At 44.2% G+C, this 21,647-nt stretch overlaps 1 protein-coding gene across 2 annotated transcripts in view; it reads right to left on the bottom strand.

The window, feature by feature from the left end:
• Window positions 1-21,647, bottom strand: part of LOC124804932 (cytochrome P450 6j1-like) — a 176,169-nt gene that overhangs the window by 116,160 nt on the left and 38,362 nt on the right. Inside the window, exon 2 of one of the 2 annotated variants that reach the window (XM_047265309.1) lies at window positions 1,628-1,850. In XM_047265309.1, coding sequence (XP_047121265.1) covers window positions 1,628-1,824 — 197 coding nt within the window. In that variant the 5' untranslated portion in view covers window positions 1,825-1,850. The remainder of the gene's footprint in view (window positions 1-1,627; window positions 1,851-21,647) is intronic. The other variant, XM_047265310.1, reaches the window with a different exon arrangement.

Raw genomic sequence — 21,647 nt, 5'->3', positions numbered from 1 at the left:
GCGGGGATTTTCCCACATGACCATTTCACGAGTATACCGTGAATATCAGGAATCCGGTAAAACATCAAATCTCCGACATCGCTGTGGCCGGAAAAAGATCCTGCGAGAACGGTACCAACGACGACTGAAGAGAAGTGCAACTCTTCCTCAAATTGCTGCAGATTTCAGTGCTGGCCCATCAACAAGTGTCAGCGTGCAAACCATTCAACAAAGCCTCATTGATATGGGCTTTCAGAGCCGAAGGCCCACTCGTGTACCTTTGGTGATAGTACGACACAAAGCTTTACGCATCTGGGCCCGTCAGCATCGACATTGGGTTGCTGATGACTGAAAACATGTTGCCTCGTCGGACGAGTCCCGTTTCAAATTGTATCGAGTGGATAGACGTGTACAGGTATAGAGACAAGCTCATGAATGCACGGAACCTGCGTGTCAGTAGAGGACTGTTCAAGCTGGTGCAGGCTCTGTAATGGTGTGGTGTGTGTGCAGTTGGGGAGATATAGTGATATGGGACCCCTGATACGTCTAGACAGGTGGCACGTATATAAGTATCCTGTCTGGTCACCTGCATCCATTCATGTCCATTGTGCATTCCGACGAACTCGGGCGATTCCAGCACGACAATGCGACACCCCATACATCCAGAATTGATACAGCGGGATTCCTTGCAACGTGCTCTTCAGAAGAGATCTCCACCCCTCGTACTCTTACGGATTTATGGACAGCCCTGAAGGATTCATGGTGTCAGTTCCCTCCAGCATTACTTCAATGTCGAGTCCATGCCACGTCGTGTTGCGGCACTTCTGCGTGCTCGTGGGGGTCTTACATGATATTAGGCAGGTGTACTAGTTTCTTTGCCTATATTTCACTTATCGTGTTGTTCTAATGCTCATGCCTCAGGAACTAAGTTCAGTTTGTCAAACTGCTATTTTGTTAACTCTCGAAGAAGATAGTTTTCGTTTGATAAAAATTGTGTGTCAAAGTCATCTCGTTACCTCTACTCTTCCAACTGCCGCAATATCCATGCCTAATCACGAGCAATAATCTCAACTGTTGGCTTTGATACACAAGATAAACTAAAAGATATTGATTTGCGGACAATCCATTTCAACAGCGCACGTTAGGGGCGCTCATTCGACATTTCCTGCAACGATTCGTGGAGAATGGTAATTTATCCACGCCAGGCACTAACCCGCTTGGAAATTAATATACCCGCCACTGGAGATATGGCTATCACATGCACAGCACAGCACAGAACAGCTTCTTCCTATGGAATTTCTCCTATGTGATTACATGAGAGCAATGGTGTATGGCACCCGAGTAGGAAGTAAAAAGCAACAGATAGGGTTCTAACTTCCTGCCTGATCCTATGACAGACAGCATGTATCTCCGAGCAACTGCGACAGTATCTTATGCGCCGTTTTCATGCAAGCACTGATACTGGCGTGGATCGGGGCTATAGTTGTGTAAGTTGTGTATGGAAAACAAAGTGTTATGTATCAGGTCTTTATCTCCCAACAATTAACTTAGGATCCTTTGTCACCTGGACAATTTTGACCCAGAGGTCTAGGACACACCATAAACGTGAAATTTTAATTACAGGATATTAGTCCTTTCTTCAACTTACCAGTAGATGTCTCTGATGACCTCCGTGATGTGTTTCTTGCCGAGCATTGCATGTTTTATGTTTCCAAATGGCACAGATGGTTCTGGGCAGGGAACCCCCAGTCTCTGCCAGTAGCCGTGGTTCCACGACAGGTACTTCCACAGCAGCCACATTGCAAGAACCACCAGGGCGCCTGTAGTGCACCAGTCGAGGGACATGGCGGTCGCAGTCTACCACAAAACTGCTGAAAAACAAACAAGAGAAGTACAATATTGAAATGGCAAATTACTCCCCATTGATGTTACCAGTCATTTTATTTTGATAATGTTCAACTGGTTTGACTAGATAGAGAATGCATCATAGCATTTCAGTGAGCAGTTATGGGAAAGATTTTTAGGGAACCTTCCCGTCCTAAATCGAACTCAAGAAGCTTTTGTCGTACCCCTGATACTGGCCAACGACCTTGCCGCAATGGTAACACCGGTTCCCGTCAGATCACCGAAGTTAAGCGCTGTTGGCCTTGGCTAGCACATGCATCGGTGACCGTCCGAGTTCGCTGAGTGCTGTTGGCAAGCGGGATGCACTCAGTTCTTGTGGAGCCAATTGAGGAGCTGCTTGACTGAGAGGTGGTGGCTCCTATCACGAAACCTGACAACCGCTATGAGGGCAGTGTGCTGACCACATGTCCCTCCATATCCGCATCCAATGTCGCTTATCGGCTAAGGATGACATGACGACAGATAGGCACCGTCGGGCCTTCTGAGGCTTGTTCGGACGAAGTTGGAGTAATGAATCCTGGTTGTGTAATTCTTCTGATAAATCATTCTTGGAGGCAGCAGTGACAATTAATAGTATGAGCACAGAACAGCAGGAGATGGGAGTAGGATGTTACTCGATGAAATCACTATCTACCGCCGGTATAAATTGCAGAACTCAGTGCTGCCATCGCAGTTACTATTGATTACATAAGTATTATCCATTGCAAATTTTAAAACTTAGTACACTGTTCGATTGGGGGAATTATGTGCAAATAATACACAGCCTGCATACGACCTGTACTTTGCTAATTTAACCAATGTCAATAAAGTTTTCAAATTGGGTGTAGAACCTGACGTCAATTCTATTCGTCAACGTATTTATACGTACTCCGCAAGCTACTGCACGGTGTATGGTGGAGAGTACCTTGTACCACTGCTAGTCATTCCCTTTCCTTTTTCACTCGCAAATCGAGGGAGGGGGGTAACGACTGTCTATGGGCCTCAGTACGAGCCTTAATTTGTCTTATCTTCTTGGTCCTTACATGAAATGTACGTTGGCGGCAGTAGAATATTTCTGCAGTCAGCCTCAAATATCAGCTCTCTTTCTCGACAGTGTTTCACGTAAAGAACGTCGTCTACCCTTAAAGGATTCCCATTTTAGTTCATGAATCACCTCCACAATACTCGAGAGTTGAACGAACCGACTTGTAACAAATCTAGCAGCCTGCCTCTGCCCTGGTGGGGATACCAAACAGTCGATAAATACTCAAGAATGAGTCGAACTAGTGTTCTGTATAGGCTCTCGTTCATAGATGAACTACACTTTCTATAAATTCTCCCAATAAACCGAAATCGACCATTCGCCTTCCCTATTACTGTCCTTACGTGCCCGCTCCATTACATATCGCTTTGCAGCCTTAGGCCTACATAGTCGACCAATGTGACTGTCTCAAGCAGCACACTGCTGAGGCTGTATTCGAACATTATAGGAGTCTGTTTCCTACTCATTTGTATTAATTCTACTAAACTAAACTCCTCCCGAAAAGGTCATGAAGGCCCAAGGGTACCGACCGACCGCCGTGTCAGACCTTAGGCGTCACTGTGGTCAGCACACCAGTCTCCCGGCCGTATGTCAGTTTCCGAGACCGGAGCCGCTACTTCTCAATCAAGTAGCTCCTCAGTTTGCCTCACAAGGGCTGAGTGCACCCCGCTTGCCAACAGCGCTCGGCAGACCAGATTGTCACCCATCCAAGTGCTGGTCCAGCCCGACAGCGCTTAACTTCGCTAATCTGACGGGAACCGGTGTTACTGCTACTGTTGTATTAACTTCCGTTTCTATATATTTAGAGCTAGCTGTCATTCATCACACCAACTGCAAAATTCTGTTTAAAACTTCGTGTATCCTCCTGCAATCACTCAACGGCGACATCCTCCCTTGTACCACAACGACATCAGCAAACAGCTGCATACTGCTGCTCACTCAGTCCGTCATATAAATGTACTGAGGAGAGGAGAAGTTTACGACCCTTCATCAACAAATTGCAGTAAGCTGAAATCAGCAACCAAAAGGAAGCGCGTACGAACGGTACTCAAAAGTTTGTCCTGTCTCCTCGTGTCCATTCACCACTCATTACCAATGTCATTTGGGTAAATTGGGTGCTACAAGCCAAAGTGTCTGGAATGCTGGGTATTAAAATGCCAAACCAAGAAGAATACCAAATTTTGTTTATTGTACATATACATTTTAGTAGGATGAACACATAACTAAATTTGAAGCTGATTTGGGTGTATACAGAGTGAGAAATGTAGTACCTCTGGCAGCATTATGCTGGACGGCGAGTCTAGGTTCGTGCGTGTTCTTGTTGAAAGATAACACTGTCGGGAAAAAACGCAACAGCAATAATAATTAATGGAGAGTAATGAAATTTCGAGAAATATTTGTCTACATAACATGTTTAAGTGATTGACATTGCAACATCACAGGTTAAAGTAAGCGTGAGGTAAGTCATTGCAAATATAATGATAACCCTTGTAACGGACAGACTGTTGAATGCTAACATGAAAACGTGCATTCACTGTCTTGTACAGCTGCCGGATGACAGTTTGTGAGAAGGTGTTCCATGCCTATGGTGCTGGAGTTGTCGTCCGATGGGGAATGGGAATTGAATCTCAATGTAGACAAGTGTAATGTGCTGCGAATACATAGAAAGATAGATACCTTATCATTTAGCTATAAAATAGCAGGTCAGCAACCGGAAGCAGTTAATTCCATAAATTATCTGGGAATACGCATTAGGAGTGATTTAAAATGGAATGATCATATAAAGTTCATCGTCGGTAAAGCAGATGCCAGACCGAGATTCATTGGAAGAATCCTAAGGAAATGCAATCCGAAAACAAAGGAAGTAGGTTACAGTACGCTTGTTCGCCCACTGCTTGAATACTGCTCAGCAGTGTGGAATCCGTACCAGATAGGGTTGACAGAAGAGAGAGAGAAGATCCAAAAGAGAGCATCGCGCTTCGTTACAGGATCATTTAGTAATCGAGAAAGCGTTACGGAGATGATAGATAAATTCCAGTGGAAGACTCTGCAGGAGAGACGCTCAGTAGCTCGATACGGGCTTTTGTTAAAGTTTCGAGAACATACCTTCACCGAAGAGTCCATCATTATATTGCTCCCTCCTACGTATATCTCGCGAAGGGACCATGAGGATAAAATCAGAGAGATTAGAGCCCACACAGAAGCACACAGACAATCCTTCTTTCCACGAACAATACGAGACTGGAATAGAAGGGAGAACCGATAGAGGTACTCAGGGTACCCTCCGCCATGCACCGTCAGGTGGCTTGCAGAGTATGGATGTAGATGTAGATGTAGATGATGTTTCACATGTGCTCGATCGGTGACATATCTAGTGATTGAGCACGCCAAGGCAACATGTCGACATCCTATAGAGGATGTTGGATTCCAACAGTGCTAAGTATGCGAGTCTTACCCTGTTACTCCCTGGAATGCTGTTCATTAACGACACCACAACAGGTCGAGTCACCAGGTTGACGTACACTTTTGCAGTCAAGGTGCGTGTCCTGCCGACATACGAAATCGCATCCCAGACCATAACGCCAGGTGTACGTTCAGTGTGTCCAGGACGTAGACAGGTTGCTTGCAGGCCCTCACCTGGTCACCTTCTAACCAACACACGGCCATCGCTGGAACCGAGGCAGAACTAGCTTTCATCAGAAAACACAACAGATTTCCACCCTGACCCCCAATGAGCTCTCACTTGACACCACTGAAGTAGCAAATGGCGGTGATTTGGAGTTCGAAGCTGTCCTTGAAGCACCCGATTTGTAACGATTCGTTGTGTCACTGTGGTGCCAACTGCCGCTCAGATTATTGTTGCAGATGCAGTACGATACGCCGCAGCCATACGCCGAACACGACAGTCTTGCCTCTCGGTAGTGCCACGTGACCATCCAGAGTCCGGTCTTGCAACTGTACATTCTCGTGACCACCGCTGCCAGCAGTCATGTACAGTTGCTACAATCTTGCCAAGCCTTTCTGCAATATAGAGGAAGGAACATCCAGCTTCTCTTGGTCCTATTACACGAGCTCGTTCAAACTCAGTAAGATATTGATAATGGCGCCTTCGTTGTCTTCAAGGCATTCTTGACTAATATCAACTCAGCACGTCCAGTCTGAAAGGCAACTAACGCTCACGATCGTTACAGCATGGATTAGGTCCTCAAGCGCAGTAACCACCACTCCCATACGATTGGTGCGTAATCGGAATAGACATCATCTTTCAGGTGTAGAAACACACCCATCTATTTTCGTTTATGTCGCAAACACCTTTTTGGTGCCGGCCGAAGTGGCCGTGCGGTTCTAGGCGCTGCAGTCTGGAACCGCGAGACCGCTACGGTCGCAGGTTCGAATCCTGCCTCGGGCATGGATGTGTGTGATGTCCTTAGGTTAGTTAGGTTTAACTAGTTCTAAGTTCTAGGGGACTAATGACCTCAGCAGTTGAGTCCCATAGTGCTCAGAGCCGTTTGAACCATTTTGAACCTTTTTGGTATTGTGATGCCGCGCGGGATTAGCCGAGCGGTCTCAGGCGCTGCAGTCATGGACTGTGCGGCTGGTCCCGGCGGAGGTTCGAGTCCTACCTAGGGCATGGGTGTGTGTGTTTGTCCCTAGGATAATTTAGGTTAAGTAGTGTGTAAGCTTAGGGACTGATGACCTTAGCAGTTAAGTCCCATGAGATTTCATATACATTTGAACATTTGATTTTCTGGTATTGTGATCTTATTTTCCGTCAGCACTTATCATGATGATAAGATCCAAACACTTCCCTTAACATTTCAGCATTGTAAGGCCTGCTGCTGTCCAAACTAACAGCTATGGAAACCAAAGATGATCGTATTGTGCAAGCAGTGACACCCCACACCACCACGCCATGTGCTGTTCCCATAAGAATGTCATCCGAGAACATTCGTTCCCCTCGGTGGTCCTCACATGGATACGTCCATCGTGATGCTGAATGCAGAACCGGCATTGGCGCCACTCCTGTGTCCATTGATAACACTTTTGTAAAATGGGTGTCGAATATTCGTAATATGCTCAAATATCTCACAAGACTTACACTCTGAGTAGAAGATTCCAGTGTGGCATTTTGATGTCGTGACCCGGCGTCACCCACATGGAGACAACGTTCTGGTTTGCTATTGGCTAAGCAAGGCTCCGCTGTATATCGTCACCATCATCATGATAATCATCGTCATTAGTGTTCTGCTCGTAGGCAGGTTTTCACTTGATAAATCTCCACTCTCTCCTGTCTCCTACCATCCTCCCATACTCTTCAGGTTCGCATAATTTACGCTTCCTTTGATGTCGTCTATTATCTGGTATCTCTTCTCTCCTCTCAATCTCCTCCCACACTTCGTTACTCACTCTTTCCCTCCAGCTTATCTTCACCATTCTCCTCCATATCTACATCTCAAATGCTTCTAGTTCTTTTTTTCATCCTTTCGTCTCAGTGTCCACGTTTCTGCCCACACAGTGCGACACTCCAGGCAAAACACTTGCCAAGTCTTATGCTCAGCCCTTTACCTGGTTTTCCACATAATAATCACCTCTTTCTATTGAATACCTCCTTCGCTGTAGCAATGCAAGTATTCACCTTCTGATGGTGTCTCATATTTTCAGTGATCGTACTTCTGAGATATTTAAACGTTCTTACACGGCTAATAATAGCTGGTCCTATCTCAATATTTGCCAGTCTCCTTCCTTTGCTGATTACCATACTGCGTTTTTACTGCATTAATTCTCATCCCATATTTCACATTAGCTTCATTCACCTACTTTAGCATTTTGCTTATTCACTTCCTGCCACTAATACCGCGTCAACAGCAAATATTTCCATCTACGCCTATCATAATAATCTGTTCCAAGCATAACAATAAACGGGAGAGGCAACAATGTTCCCTAATGTCCCTTTTAGTGCGGCGTCCTTCCGATATTTCATTTCGATCCCTATTCCTACTTTCTGTTGTAAACATAGGTTCTGTACCAGTCGTCTCTCCTTCAAATTTACTCCTTTCCTCTTCGAAATAGCCATCAGCTTGTTCCATTGTACTCTGTCAAAAGCTTTTCCCAAATCAACAAAAACAGTAGAAATTTCTCTACCTTTCTCAGTATTCCTTTCGCCTATGATTTTTAACAGTCCAATAGCATCTCCTGTTTCCTAAATTCGATGTGTTCTCTCTAGTCCATTTATACCATGCGCCATAGAGCCTTCTGTTCAACACTCTCAGCAATACTTTAGCTATATATAATAGCACAGAACTTCCTTTGTTGTGATTGGTTAAGGCGCTTGAGCAGTGTCGGCTGCTAGAGTCAGGCTGTTGGCGGGGGCCACAGTAGACGTTCGTACCACTGGTGTCTCTCCTCAGTTGTTGTAAAATAGTATTAATTGTTTATTAAAAAGAATATTGGGGCAACGGACAAAGTAGACGGTTGCAATAGTGATGGAAACACTCAATTATCATAGAAAATGACATTACTAAACGCATCGTAATCGCACGCGAATGTGACGACCGAAAGCGCTGACGCGCGGAATAAGTTTTGACAAAAGCATCGCTAAGGACGACCTTATTACTTTAAGATGTGGTTAGGCATTATTAGATTAACGTACCAAGAAGTGATAGGTGTGACATTAAACAAAGAGTTCAGATGGAATTTCGTCTGAAGCCAGTGCTGTTGCAAGATTTACAGACCGTGGTAAACCATGGCATTTACTGCTTTCCTCCTCGCTTTTGTACAGTTTTAACGCAACAGCGCCACAACAGCTCACCGAGGCCACGACCTGGTGCTGTCATCTGTTGCCTGACGGGCGTCTTTAGAAGATACCAGGTAGGAGTCCTCTAGAGAACTTTTGTGTGGAGTAACGGATTTGGACACCTCCATTCAAGAACTCTCACGTACAGGCAACGGTTTGGCTATTACAACCAGACACCAGGGCACACACCTGTTAACATGAGGAGAGTGTCGTACAGTGTTGTCGTTGGCCTCGCTATTGTTGGCACATCTGCTCACAATCAGCCACCGCATAAAGGTAAACTGTATCACCGGTCGCCGTATTGAGAGTCCAAAGTGAACAAGCGCCGTCGTACTGTCGTACTCTCCTTGTGGATACTTGTCTCCATAGCTTTAATCGTTATTAACTAAGTTAACTTGTAGTAATGGATTGAACTTTAAGTTAATTTTGAAAAACGTTAAAGGACTCTTTTAACTTCCGCTTTCTTTGAATCTGATAAACGGTAGCTAAATCTTACTACAAGGTGTACAACTTTGCTTCCGCCGTTTTTTTCCCAACATTTGAGGTTTTAATGAAACAAATTGGTTACACATGTATCACTCAAAGTATTTTCCGTCGCTGCTCACTACTTTCTCCCATGTTTCGGGCAGTGTACGAATCCGGCGTCTAAAAAATTGTTCATCTTTTGAAGCAATCTACGAATCGATCCAACTTGTGACTTCTTCATGAGACCGGAAGTGTTGGTCAGCCAGTCCATGCGCCATTGATTTAAACCGGTGGTAGTCAGAGGGAGCAATGTCTGGAGAATACGGCGGGTGGTGTAGGACTTTCCATTTCAACGTTTCCAAGTATGTTTTGTGGTCTTTTGCAACGTGGGGTCGAGCGCTGTCGTGCTGCAAAATCACTTTATCGTGCCACTCGCTGTATTGCGGCCGTTTGTCTTTTAATGCTCTGCTCAAACGTATTAATTTCGTTCGATAACGAGCACCTGTGATTGTTTCACTTGGTTTCAACACCTCATAGTACATGTCGCCGAGCTGGTCCCACCAAATGCAGAGCATGACCTTGGAGCCGTGAATATTCGGTTTGGCCGTCGACGTGGAAGCATGGTCGGGATGTCCCCATGATTTTTTACGTTTAGGGTTATCGTAATGAACCCATTTTTCGTCCCCGGTCACAATACGATGCAAAAATCCCTTGCGTGTTTGCCTCTCAAGCAACTCTTCACAAACACGCAAACGCCGTTCAACGTCTCTTGGCTTCAGCTCACACGGGACCCAAATTCCTTCTTTCTGAATCATGACCATAGCCTTGAGACTTTTGAAATGGTTTGCTGTGTCACGCTCACTAATCGTGCCAGTTCTTCTGGAGTTTGAGGCGAGTCTTCACTCAGCAATGTCTCCAATTCTGCATCTTCGAAAACATTCTCTCTTCCACCACTATGCCGGTCTACGACGTTAAAATCACCGTTCTTGAAGCACTGAAACCACTTCTTTCACTAATAGCGTCCTTACCATACGTACCTAAGAGCATTTTATGAGACTCAGCCGCTGTTTTCTACATATTGAAACAAAACCGTAACAGCTACCGCAAATGACGAGAATTAGGCTCGTAAACTGACATTTTTAATCAAGAACAACTTTGCGATGCAGACACAAATCGACAGATTTTTGAATGACCGAGGTCAAAGCTAACTGCCTGACGTCTGCGATCTGTTTCTTTCGCTGCTACTTACCGTTGTCACCACCTATCGGCAAACGGTGGAAGCAAAATTTTACGCTTTGTACTTAAGACAAAAATGACACCGCTCCATCCGCGGAAACCATGTTCTGACTAGTTCGGGTCGCGTGGGTGTCTGGCTACGCGCCGCGTGGGATTAGCCGAGCGGTCTTAGGCGCTGCAGTCATGGACTATGCGGCTGGTTCCGGCGGAGGTTCGACTCCTCCCTCGGGCATGGGTGTGTGTGTTTGTCCTTAGGATAGTTTACGATAAGTAGTGTGTATGCTTAGGGACTGATGACCTTAGCAGTTAAGTCCCATAAGATTTCACACACATGTGAACATTTTTTTCTGGCTACGCGGGGATGCGCGTGACTGATGTAAAGAATTGAGTGTGAGCGAGAATAACTATAGAGCCGGGCTGTGTGGCCGAGCGGTTCTAGGCCCTTCAGCCTGTAACTACGCTGCTGCTACGGTCGCAGGTTCTATCTAATCCTGCCTCGGGCATAAATAGATGAACGCACCGGTAGCAACTTGCTTATCCCTCGGACCCCGATGAACGCGCCAGACGAAATGCACATCTCGACGCTCTAAGTTGGGGGGCACGCCTCATCATCCGCCCTGATGCCACCCACTCCGACCAAGGGCCCTCCCCACGGGCGCCACCCAGCCTCAGCAAGGGCAACATGGCAGGATGGTGTAACACTCCGGTTTATTCTACTTGACTTATCCCGCTCGATCGGGATCTGATTAGCAGCCCAAATAGATATTAATTAATGTGACCGTGTGCCTAATGGGGCTGGCAATCGGATTGGACTGCTACGGAGTTGTTACATTCCATTTTGTCCTTCGCAAATACTGTAATAATGTACTGTTTGGTGGCAAGAAGAACAACAAACACAGCTTCACTAAACAAAACCTATATTCTTATCAAAAAACCACAAAGATAAGGAGACAGCCACTGCCTTCGTCAATACACTGTTTATAACGGCTAATCTCAGCACAGGCCTGTTTGTTATTCATTATCGTCACACGCAGATTTTAATCACTGTATCCAACACTGCAATCCAACACTGCAATCCAAATAATGCCGACGCGGTAGACGCGAAAATACAAATATCGGCACAAAAATGTCACTGAACCACACTAGTAATTATACTTTTTCACTTTCCCGTATAATACTAACACAAAGGGGTTGAACCGCGGCGATGGCCACTCCCTTTGTCGGTAATTTCTATCAATTGCTGGCTTCTGCTCAGCTCCGCCCGCCTCGCGGGAACCTACAACACGCACTGACTTGACTCAACTCTCGCTCTCGCGACCCGATACACTAATCGATAGTTGCCCTGTCGACCTGTGTGAGTGCAAACCTAGTAGTAAGGGCCTGCGGACCCCTTACATCCCCGCCCTCGAAAACTTCTTTAAAGCCGCAGGCGAAAAAGAATCGGCAAGGGAATGAAACATTGCTACATTTGAACAAACACACAGTGTAAATAATTAATGAAATTACAATTCATCAAATAATCCCTCGACTCCGGTAGTGGGCTGCCTCCACAATAATTTTTACAAAAGGTTATACATCTCATAAACATGGCATTGTCCAAATTACAATTTTTATATCAACCAGCAATAGTCCTCTCTAGTCCAATATTGAATGAAACACACAACATATACACTCAAAAATTATTACTTAAACACAGGACATATGAATTACTATACTACAAATTAGTTATTACAGGTTTTATACTCATTCTTAGATAATCTTCGACATGAAATATGCAATTCTAATTGTAATACATCACAAAACACAATGTAAATAAACCTTTCCCTCTTTCAAATGTCCATTTTACAGCTAAATGTTCTAACCATGTCCTTCCCCACTACATCAAGGAGCTTGAACACTCTCAGTTCAGACATTGGCCCTAATCGAGTTCCTCTTCCTCATCTGGGTCATTTCTGCTCTCGTGGGGAGTAGTACCTTTTTATGTTTTCCACATGCTCCTTACCATGCACTCTCTTTGTCCGCGCATATTCCAACTCCACAGTGTTAGGATGACCAATTTTTATAATCCTGTACGGTCCCTTATAAACGTGGTTAAACTTATGTATTTGAGAGTTTATTTTCTGTGATCTAGCATGAACCTTTACTAATACCAGGTATCACACTCGGTAAGTTATCGGTTTCACTAGCTTGTCGTGTCTTTCCTGTCTTTTCCTAGCCTTCTCCTTCATACTTAATTCCACCAGCTCCAATTTCCTTTCCCAGGTCAATGAACTTCCTGGTGGGTAGACTACCAACTCACGAAAAATACTATCGGGTTCTTGATTGAGCAATACTTCACATGGGGCAAACCCTGTAGAATCATGTGGGAGGTGATTCCTAACCCGCTCAAATTCTTCCAGATATTCTTTCCATGAACCATGCTTCCTATGACAGTAGGTTCGGCATAAACGGTTCAATTCCTTCATTGTTTGTTCCGCTGGGTTAGAAGCTGGCCTATACCTAGAAATGGCAATTTGCTCTATTCCGTGCTCACTTAGCATCTCTGTCCATTCCTTTGACCTGAACTGTGACCCATTATCACTCAAAATTCGCTTAGGAATACACACCTTTTGAAAACAGTCTTTCTCAAAATGGTTAATGATGGCTCTACTAGTAGCTTTCTTCAATGGGTAAAATTTTATGTACTTGGAAACCAGTTCTTCCACTACTAAGATTTGTGTGTAATTCCCTCGTGAGGCAGGAAGTGGCCCAAAGAGATCCACTGTAACTATGTCCTTAATTGCTGTTGGTACAATTGGATGCATATATCCTTTGTGCTGTACTGTAGTCGTTTTAGATTTTTGACAGGTGTCACATGTACTCAGTATTTTACGTATACGCCTTCCCATGTTGTTGAATGCACAATCTAATTTCAACTTTTCCAGGCACTTCTTCGGTCCATAATGCGCATTACTATAGTGCGTATACCAAATTAATTTTTCTACCACATGCTCAGGCACACAGAGTTTCCAGTTCTCCTCACTCTCCTTGTTCCTTTTATAAAGTATCCAATTGTGAATATAATAAAATGTGCAAATTGTTTCCTCTCCTGCACACCTGTACTTGTTTTTAATTGTCTTTAATTTCTCGTCCTCGTTCTGTTCCCTACGCACATTCTTTAGGAACTTCCTTATGCATTCTTCATACTGTACTCCCCTCATCAGGTTAATTCTAACTCCTTCTCCTTCTGGCCTGTCCACCAACATTCCTCTTGAGTCAGCTGGTAATCTTGACAGAGCATCAGGTATTATGCGTGTTGCTCCTGGTTCATAAATTATCTCGAAGTCATAGTCCTGTAATGCCAGGGCCCATCGCGTTAGTCTGCTATGCCTCAACTTGCTTGTAGTCAGAAATGTAAGGGCCTTATGGTCAGTCACGACTTTCACATGCCTCCCGGCCAAATAGTACCGGAAACGCTTAAACCCCCACACAATTGCCAATGCCTCCCTTTCAATAATCGAATATTTCCTCTCCCAAGCATTTAAACTTCTGCTACCTAACGCTATTGTTCTTACACTCTCACCATTTCCGCTCCTCTCTATTTGGTACAAATGTATTCCTAGTCCATAATCAGAGCTGTCTGCTCCTAAATAAAAATCCTTGGAAAAATCCGGGTGGTACAATACATCCGCACTATATAGTGCTTCCTTGATATTCTCAAACTCGGTTTGGCACTCTGCACTCCAATGCCACGGCATCCTCGCCTTAGTCAATTCCCTCATACTCGGGGCATTAAGTACAGATCCTTTGACAAATTTTCTATAAAACTCACAAACCCCGAAGAATGCTCGCAACTGTTTCTTACTATGGGGGGTCGGAAAATTTCTAATAGCCTCCATTTTACTAGGATCAGGATAGATACCCTCCTCGGATATTATATGGCCCAGAAATTTTATCTTTGATTTGCCAAATTCCGACTTGTCCAGGTTTACAGTTACCCCTGCGGTTTCAAAAGCTGCCAAGATTGCATCCAGTCTATTCAAATGTTCTTCCCATGATTCGCTTGCTATCAAGAGGTCATCCACGTAGACGGTGACCTTCTTAAGTAACTCCTCGCCTAGTATCTTATCCATCGCTCTTATAAATTTAGACACTGACACATTAAGTCCAAACGGCAACACCCTAAATTGATAGCACCTTCCTCCATAAGTAAATGCCGTATACTGGCGAGACTCTGTGGCCAATGGTATCTGCCAGTAACCAGCAGTCAAGTCGATACTACTAAGCACCTTTGCTCCTCGGAATTTTTGAATCAGTTCTTCTATAGTCTCTGGTTTGTCCCTCTCCGGTTCGATGATTTTGTTCACTGTTCGTGCATCCAAAACTATCCTCACCTTTCCATCCTTCTTATCAACGACAAATAGGGGATTGTTGTATTGACTATTGGTCCTTTCTACAACACCAAGGTCCATCATCCTCTGTATTTCTTCATCTACTGCTCTTCGTTTCGCCTGGGGAATGGAATATTGTTTTATATTGAACAGTTTATGGTTCTTTATCTTTAGCTTACACTCCACCCCTTTCATGATACCTGGCCATTGAGAAAATACTTTACAACGCCTGTATAATACTGTGGCTAATTTCTTCTTAGTCCTCTCATCTAGGTGTGTCATCTCCTCCAACTTTTTCCTGATCTTATCCTCTTTATGCCTATCCTCTCGTGCTAATCCCTCAAGGTATATCAACACTTCTCCTCCTAGTTCCTCTTCCGCGTATCCTGTGGTGGGTTCCTCTTCATGACTCAAATTTACTCTTCTGAATTCTTCCTCTTCTTCGATTGCACTCCCCTCAGCAAACTTTAACCTCTTCTCTTCTGCCTTTCTTCCTTTGACCTTGATAGTACCTTCATCAAAACTCACTACTGCATCAACTTCATTCAACCAATCTATCCCTAAAATAATTGATGTGTTCAATCCGGCCACCACCAAAAATGTTGCTTCGTATTCTTCTCCCTCTATCTCGAAGGTAATCAACACTTGTTCTTTAATAGGTTTACTCCTTGCACCCAACGCGTTCACAATTCTCACTCCACTCACTGGAAAACTAGGCAAGCTAATATTTGCTTTTAGTATCTGTTCATATAGCCTTTTGGATACTGCACATGCTTCACTTCCTGTATCGACTAATGCTTCGATATTCAGTCCACATAACTTGATCCCTATCATGGGCAGCATGGGTTCTTTGGGAATCCCACTTCTTTCCTCCAGTAGATCTTCTCTTAGGTCTCCACCATTGTCGTGTCTTAGTAGGTTTACCCTGGTCCTCGTAGCTCTCACTCCCAATCGGACCTCATCTGGAGTGTCATTCAGTTTTCCGGTCTCTCCACCTCTTCTATATGCACCGTGTCATTCATTCGCCTATCCCATCTTCTCTCATGATCTCTTGGTTCTTCACTCCTTCTCCAATCATTTCTCCATTGACGTTCACCACCATGGTTCCTGTACCTATGACCACCACCTCTTCCTCTATAATTAGACGAATTACCAAAATGATTCCTTGGGTCATTACCTCCCCCTCGGTTTTGATCATTAGCTTGATTGTGTCCCTGTGATTGAACAGATTCCAACTGTTCCAGTATCTCCATCAAAGCCTCCCTATTTTTAATTAGGCTCCCAGATACAGTTTCTTGCATTTTCTGATTCAATCTTCTTTTTATCGCAGATATCATTACGTCATCACTCAGGGGTTGTTCCAGGGTCTCGTTCAATTCCCACAAATGTTCGGCAAACTCTCTCAACGTTCCTCTCTATGCACTAAGTGACTTGCGATGGAGTAGGTCCTCAATTGCTGCATATCGATGCCTTTTGGACCAGTATTTCTTCAAGAATTCCTCTTCAAACTGATCATAACTAGTAGTCCCTTCCTTCTTCCTGACCCCCCAAGTGAAGGCCTCGCCTTCCATTCTATCTATTGCAAATTGAATCTTGTCTGAGTCCTTAAGATGTGCTGGGAAAACTCCTTTTAGCCATTTCATAAATATCATTGGGTGCAACCCTCCTTTCGGTCTAAATTTCTGCCCTGTATTATTTTGGACGCACCGATTATCACTGCTCATCAATGTAACGACCTTACCTCCCCCAATGGCTAAGGTGGCGTTGCTAATTCGTTTATCAATTTCTTCTGTCTTGCTCTCCAATTGCTGCACTCCCTGTTGTAACTGCCTGACCTCCATTTCAACCCTCTTGTTATCCTCTTCTCGTTGCACGGCTATGGCATTTCTCAGATTGACAGCTAGTTGGTTTTGCCTATCTCCTATCCCCTTAACCGCATCATTGCATTGTTTCTGCATCTGCGCCACCTCCGCGATTCGATGATTGCAATTTGTTTCCACTTCGTTGATTCTTTCTCCCAATTCGCCAATTCGGCTTTCGTTTCTTCAATATCGTGTTCTATCTTTTTTGTTAACTTTCCTTCCACCTTCTCCACGTCTCCCTGGACTTGGTCTATACTCTTCTGCAGCTTATTCTCTCTCTCGTTGATATCCATTTTCAACTGTTCTTGTAGCTCCTGTATTTCCTTCTTCAGATTACATTCCATCTTCATCTGCGATGTTTTGATCTCTTGTGCTATAGTTTCTTGTAAACTTTTCTCTAACGATGCGTTAGTTTCTTGTAAACGCTTCTCTAACGATGCATGATTTTCTTGTAAACTTTTTAGTGATTCTCTTGTTTCTTGTGAACTCTTCTCTAATGATGCGTTAGTTTCTTGTAAACCTTTCTCTAATGATGTGTTAGTTTCTTGTAAACCTTTCTCTAATGATGCGTTAGTTTCTTGTAAACCTTTCTCTAATGATGCGATAGTTTCTTGTAAACCTTTCTCTAATGATTTGGTCCCCTTTAGCAACTCTGCTAACATCGACCGTATATCTGCATCCTCTGAAATTGGCTTATCTCTCGCTGTTTGTCCCGGTGTCTTGGGATAACTAGTTGAGTGTGCTAATGGGCTATCTAATGACACTCCATAATCACTGATTCCCGAATCATCTCTGTCTTCCTGTCCTATCCCTTTCCTTTCAACTACTGCCTCACAAACCTGCTTATCTTCAGTAGACATGTTTGTTTATTTTTAATGCACAGGTAGGTAATATAGAATAACCTCTAGTAACCCAAAACACTCCTAATTACCGTGAAACTAATCGTACCTGAAGTATTTTTCAATTAATCCCTAAATTGATACAATACGCAAGAGCATCGAACACAACAACTCTCAAAACCTAATCACATCAAATATCAATTTCCATATACACAGTTTATGTAAAAACGTTTTAAACAAGATAATCACAACACTCATAAAATCTATAAATGTAAAATCTCCAAAAACAATGAGCATATCTGTATAATTACCATTTAGACAGTGCAGTGTGCATAAATAAGTATGCTATATTTCAGAGTATGCTTCGCAAATTTTTCGGAAATTACTACAATTGGGCACTTGTCCTAATGTAAATATCAGTTAAAAATTGTTTATTTATCGCGAAGACTGCACACCGCAATTTAATGTTATGTCAACCAGTCGTCTTCACTCACCAACTGACGTTATCGCGAGTCGCGATGTTTTGACGTTTGAGGTGGGCGTGGTGTTGTACTGCCGCTGGAGCTGCGTGAGGTTGCGCTGCTGTTGCAAGTCGTCGTAGTTTTCCGTCGGCCGCTCCGTGACGCTGCAGGCGGGCGTAGTTTGTATTTTGGCCGCTAGGTGCCGGGACTGCGCTCGGTGTCTCGAAGTCGCGTCGCTCAACCGGCCGCTCCATGGTGGGATGTCGTGTGAAATCACCTCGCGGATCGAAGCTCTTTGGTGCAACTGCTACACGGGTCTGCGTGACGTCACTCAATAATTGCGTCGCCACAATACATTGTCGTCCGCATGGCAGTTTATGGGTCCACACGAAGCTGTCCGATTTTCACTATTCAAAAAGCAATTTCAGTCAAAATACTACCGCTAAACACTTCTTTAAAAACTTTCGTGACGAATTCTTGGCTCGTTTTGCTATTTTACTGTTCACACGTGTCTTTCTTTGGCGTTCACTTTTCACAGTTTTTCGCGCGGATTTATGCATTTGCACATTATAACACAGTTTATTGCCACTATTGTTCTATTTAATGTGGCAAGAAAAAACAGTTTAGTCACAATCGTAAGATATTATTACTTCGTATTGTTCAAAAATGCACTGTTCCTTGTCGCTATTTTACAGTTCCTACTCTGTCTCGATCCAAATTGAAAAAACACTTTCTTGCGTTAAGCAAGGTAAAATTATCTATTGTTCTTTACTACTCGTCCGAAAATTGCACTAGTCCTTTCACGGTAAGCCAAGGGTGTAACACTCCAGTTCATTCTACTTGACTTATCCCGCTCGATCGGGATCTGATTAGCAGCCCAAATAGATATTAATTAATGTGACCGTGTGCCTAATGGGGCTGGCAATCGGATTGGACTGCTACGGAGTTGTTACATTCCATTTTGTCCTTCGCAAATACTGTAATAATGTACTGTTTGGTGGCAAGAAGAACAACAAACACAGCTTCACTAAACAAAACCTATATTCTTATCAAAAAACCACAAAGATAAGGAGACAGCCACTGCCTTCGTCAATACACTGTTTATAACGGCTAATCTCAGCACAGGCCTGTTTGTTATTCATTATCGTCACACGCAGATTTTAATCACTGTATCCAACACTGCAATCCAACACTGCAATCCAAATAATGCCGACGCGGTAGACGCGAAAATACAAATATCGGCACAAAAATGTCACTGAACCACACTAGTAATTATACTTTTTCACTTTCCCGTATAATACTAACACAAAGGGGTTGAACCGCGGCGATGGCCACTCCCTTTGTCGGTAATTTCTATCAATTGCTGGCTTCTGCTCAGCTCCGCCCGCCCCGCGGGAACCTACAACACGCACTGACTTGACTCAACTCTCGCTCTCGCGACCCGACACACTAATCGATAGTTGCCCTGTCGACCTGTGTGAGTGCAAACCTAGTAGTAAGGGCCTGCGGACCCCTTACATCCCCGCCCTCGAAAACTTCTTTAGAGCCGAGGGCGAAAAAGAATCGGCAAGGGAATGAAACATTGCTACATTTGAACAAACACACAGTGTAAATAATTAATGAAATTACAAATCATCAAATAATCCCTCGACTCCGGTAGTGGGCTGCCTCCACAATAATTTTTACAAAAGGTTATACATCTCATAAACATGGCATTGTCCAAATTACAATTTTTATATCAACCAGCAATAGTCCTCTCTAGTCCAATATTGAATGAAACACACAACATTGCGATGACGAGAAAGCCGGCTAAAGGTCTCAACGCACGACGGATACAGTGCACCACGTAAGGCGCCCTTCCCCAATTGGCTCGCTCTTCGGAAGAATTTAGAAAGATGGAGGTCAAACCCAAGAGGGGCCCATCACATAAGGCCGAAACTATTGAGAATCCTGTTAGCCGCCTCTTCCGACAGGCAGGAATACTGCTGGGATATTCTTACACGCAGGGGGGGGGGGGGGGGAGACCAGTAGTTGTTTCTGATGCACCACTGCAGGTTTACTGTAGCCCTTGGACCTTCAGATTGACGATGAGACACAGAAATTGCATCAGGACTCAATACAACAAGCACCATGCCGACTTCTGCCCAGGCGGGTAACGCTGCAAAAGATCTGTGCTTGGGACCTTTCCTGGGAGTCCAGTAGTGGTTTCCGATGCACTACTGTAGGTTTACTGTAAACCTTGGACCTTCACATTGACGATGAATCACAGAAACTACATCAGGATTGAATACAATAGGCACCATGCCAATTTCTGTAAAGAGGAGTAACACTTAAAACGGACTGTGCTTGGAAACTTTCGTGGGAGTCCAGAAGTAGTTTCCGATACACTACTGCATGTTTACTGTTACCCTTATACTTTCACATCTACAATGAAACACAGAAATTACATTGGGATTGAGTACAACAAACATCATACCGCCTTCTGTACAGGCGAGTAAAGCCTCAAATGGATCATTTATTGGGAGTGAAGTAGTTGTTACTGATTCACAGCAGCAGGTTTACTGTAACCCTTGGACCTTCAGATGACGATGTAACACAGAAAGTGCATCGGGATTGACATGCTGACTTCTGTCCAGGGGAGTAAGGTTTCAAACGCTCTGTGCTTGGGTACGTTTTTGGGAGTGAAGTAGTAATTTAGGATGCACCACTGCAGATATACTCGAACCCTTCACATTGACAATGATACACAGAAATTGCATCGGGGTTGAATGCAGACGAGTAGCTCTTCAAACAGTCTGTGTTTATAGTCCTTCCTGGGAGTCCAGTAGTTGTTTCTGATACACCAATGCAGTTTTGCTGTAACCCTTTACCTTCACATTCAAGATGAGATACAAAAATTGCATCGGGAGTCAAAACAACAGGCATCATGCCGACTTCTGTCCAGGCGGGTAACGCTGCAAGCGATCTGTGCTTGGGACCTTTCCTGGGAGTCCAGTAGTGGTTTTCGATGGACAACTGTAGGTTAACTGTAAACCTTAAACCTTCACATGACGATAAATCACAGAACCTGCATCAGGATAGAATACAATAGGCACCACGCCATCTTCTGTAAAGGGGAGTAACGCTTAAAATGAACTGTGCTTGGAAATTTTCGTGGGAGTCCACTGCAGGTTTGCTTTAACCCTGGGTCCTTAACATTGACGATGATACACAGAAACTGAATGGGCATTGAATACAACAGGCACAATGCCGACTTCTGTCCAGGCAGGTAACGCTGCAAACGATCCACTGTGCTTGGAACCTTTGCTGGGAGTCCAGTAGTACTTTCCGATGCACAACCGTAGGTTTACTGTAAAACTTGGACCTGCACATTTACGATGAGACACAGAAATTGCATAGGGTCTCAATACAACATTCACCATGCCGACTTCTGTCCAGGCGAGTAACGCTGCAAGCGATCTGTGCTTGGAACCCTTCCTGGGAGTCCAGTGGTGGTTTCCGATGCACAACCCTAGGTTTACTGTAAACCTTGAACCTTTACATTGATGGTGAATCACAGAAACTGCATCAAGATTGAATACAATAGGCACCATGACATTTTCTGTAAAGGGGAGTAACGCGTAAAACGGACTGTGCTTGGAAACTATCGTGGGAGTCCAGCTGTAGTTTCCGATGCACAACTGCATGTTTACTGTAACCCTTGGACCTTCACATC

This window comes from Schistocerca piceifrons, chromosome 7 (genome assembly GCF_021461385.2).
Source record: "Schistocerca piceifrons isolate TAMUIC-IGC-003096 chromosome 7, iqSchPice1.1, whole genome shotgun sequence".
In the NCBI taxonomy this organism is placed as follows: domain Eukaryota; kingdom Metazoa; phylum Arthropoda; class Insecta; order Orthoptera; family Acrididae; genus Schistocerca; species Schistocerca piceifrons.
Note: the sequence above shows the minus strand (reverse complement) of the source record. Positions and strands in the feature narration are given on the sequence as shown.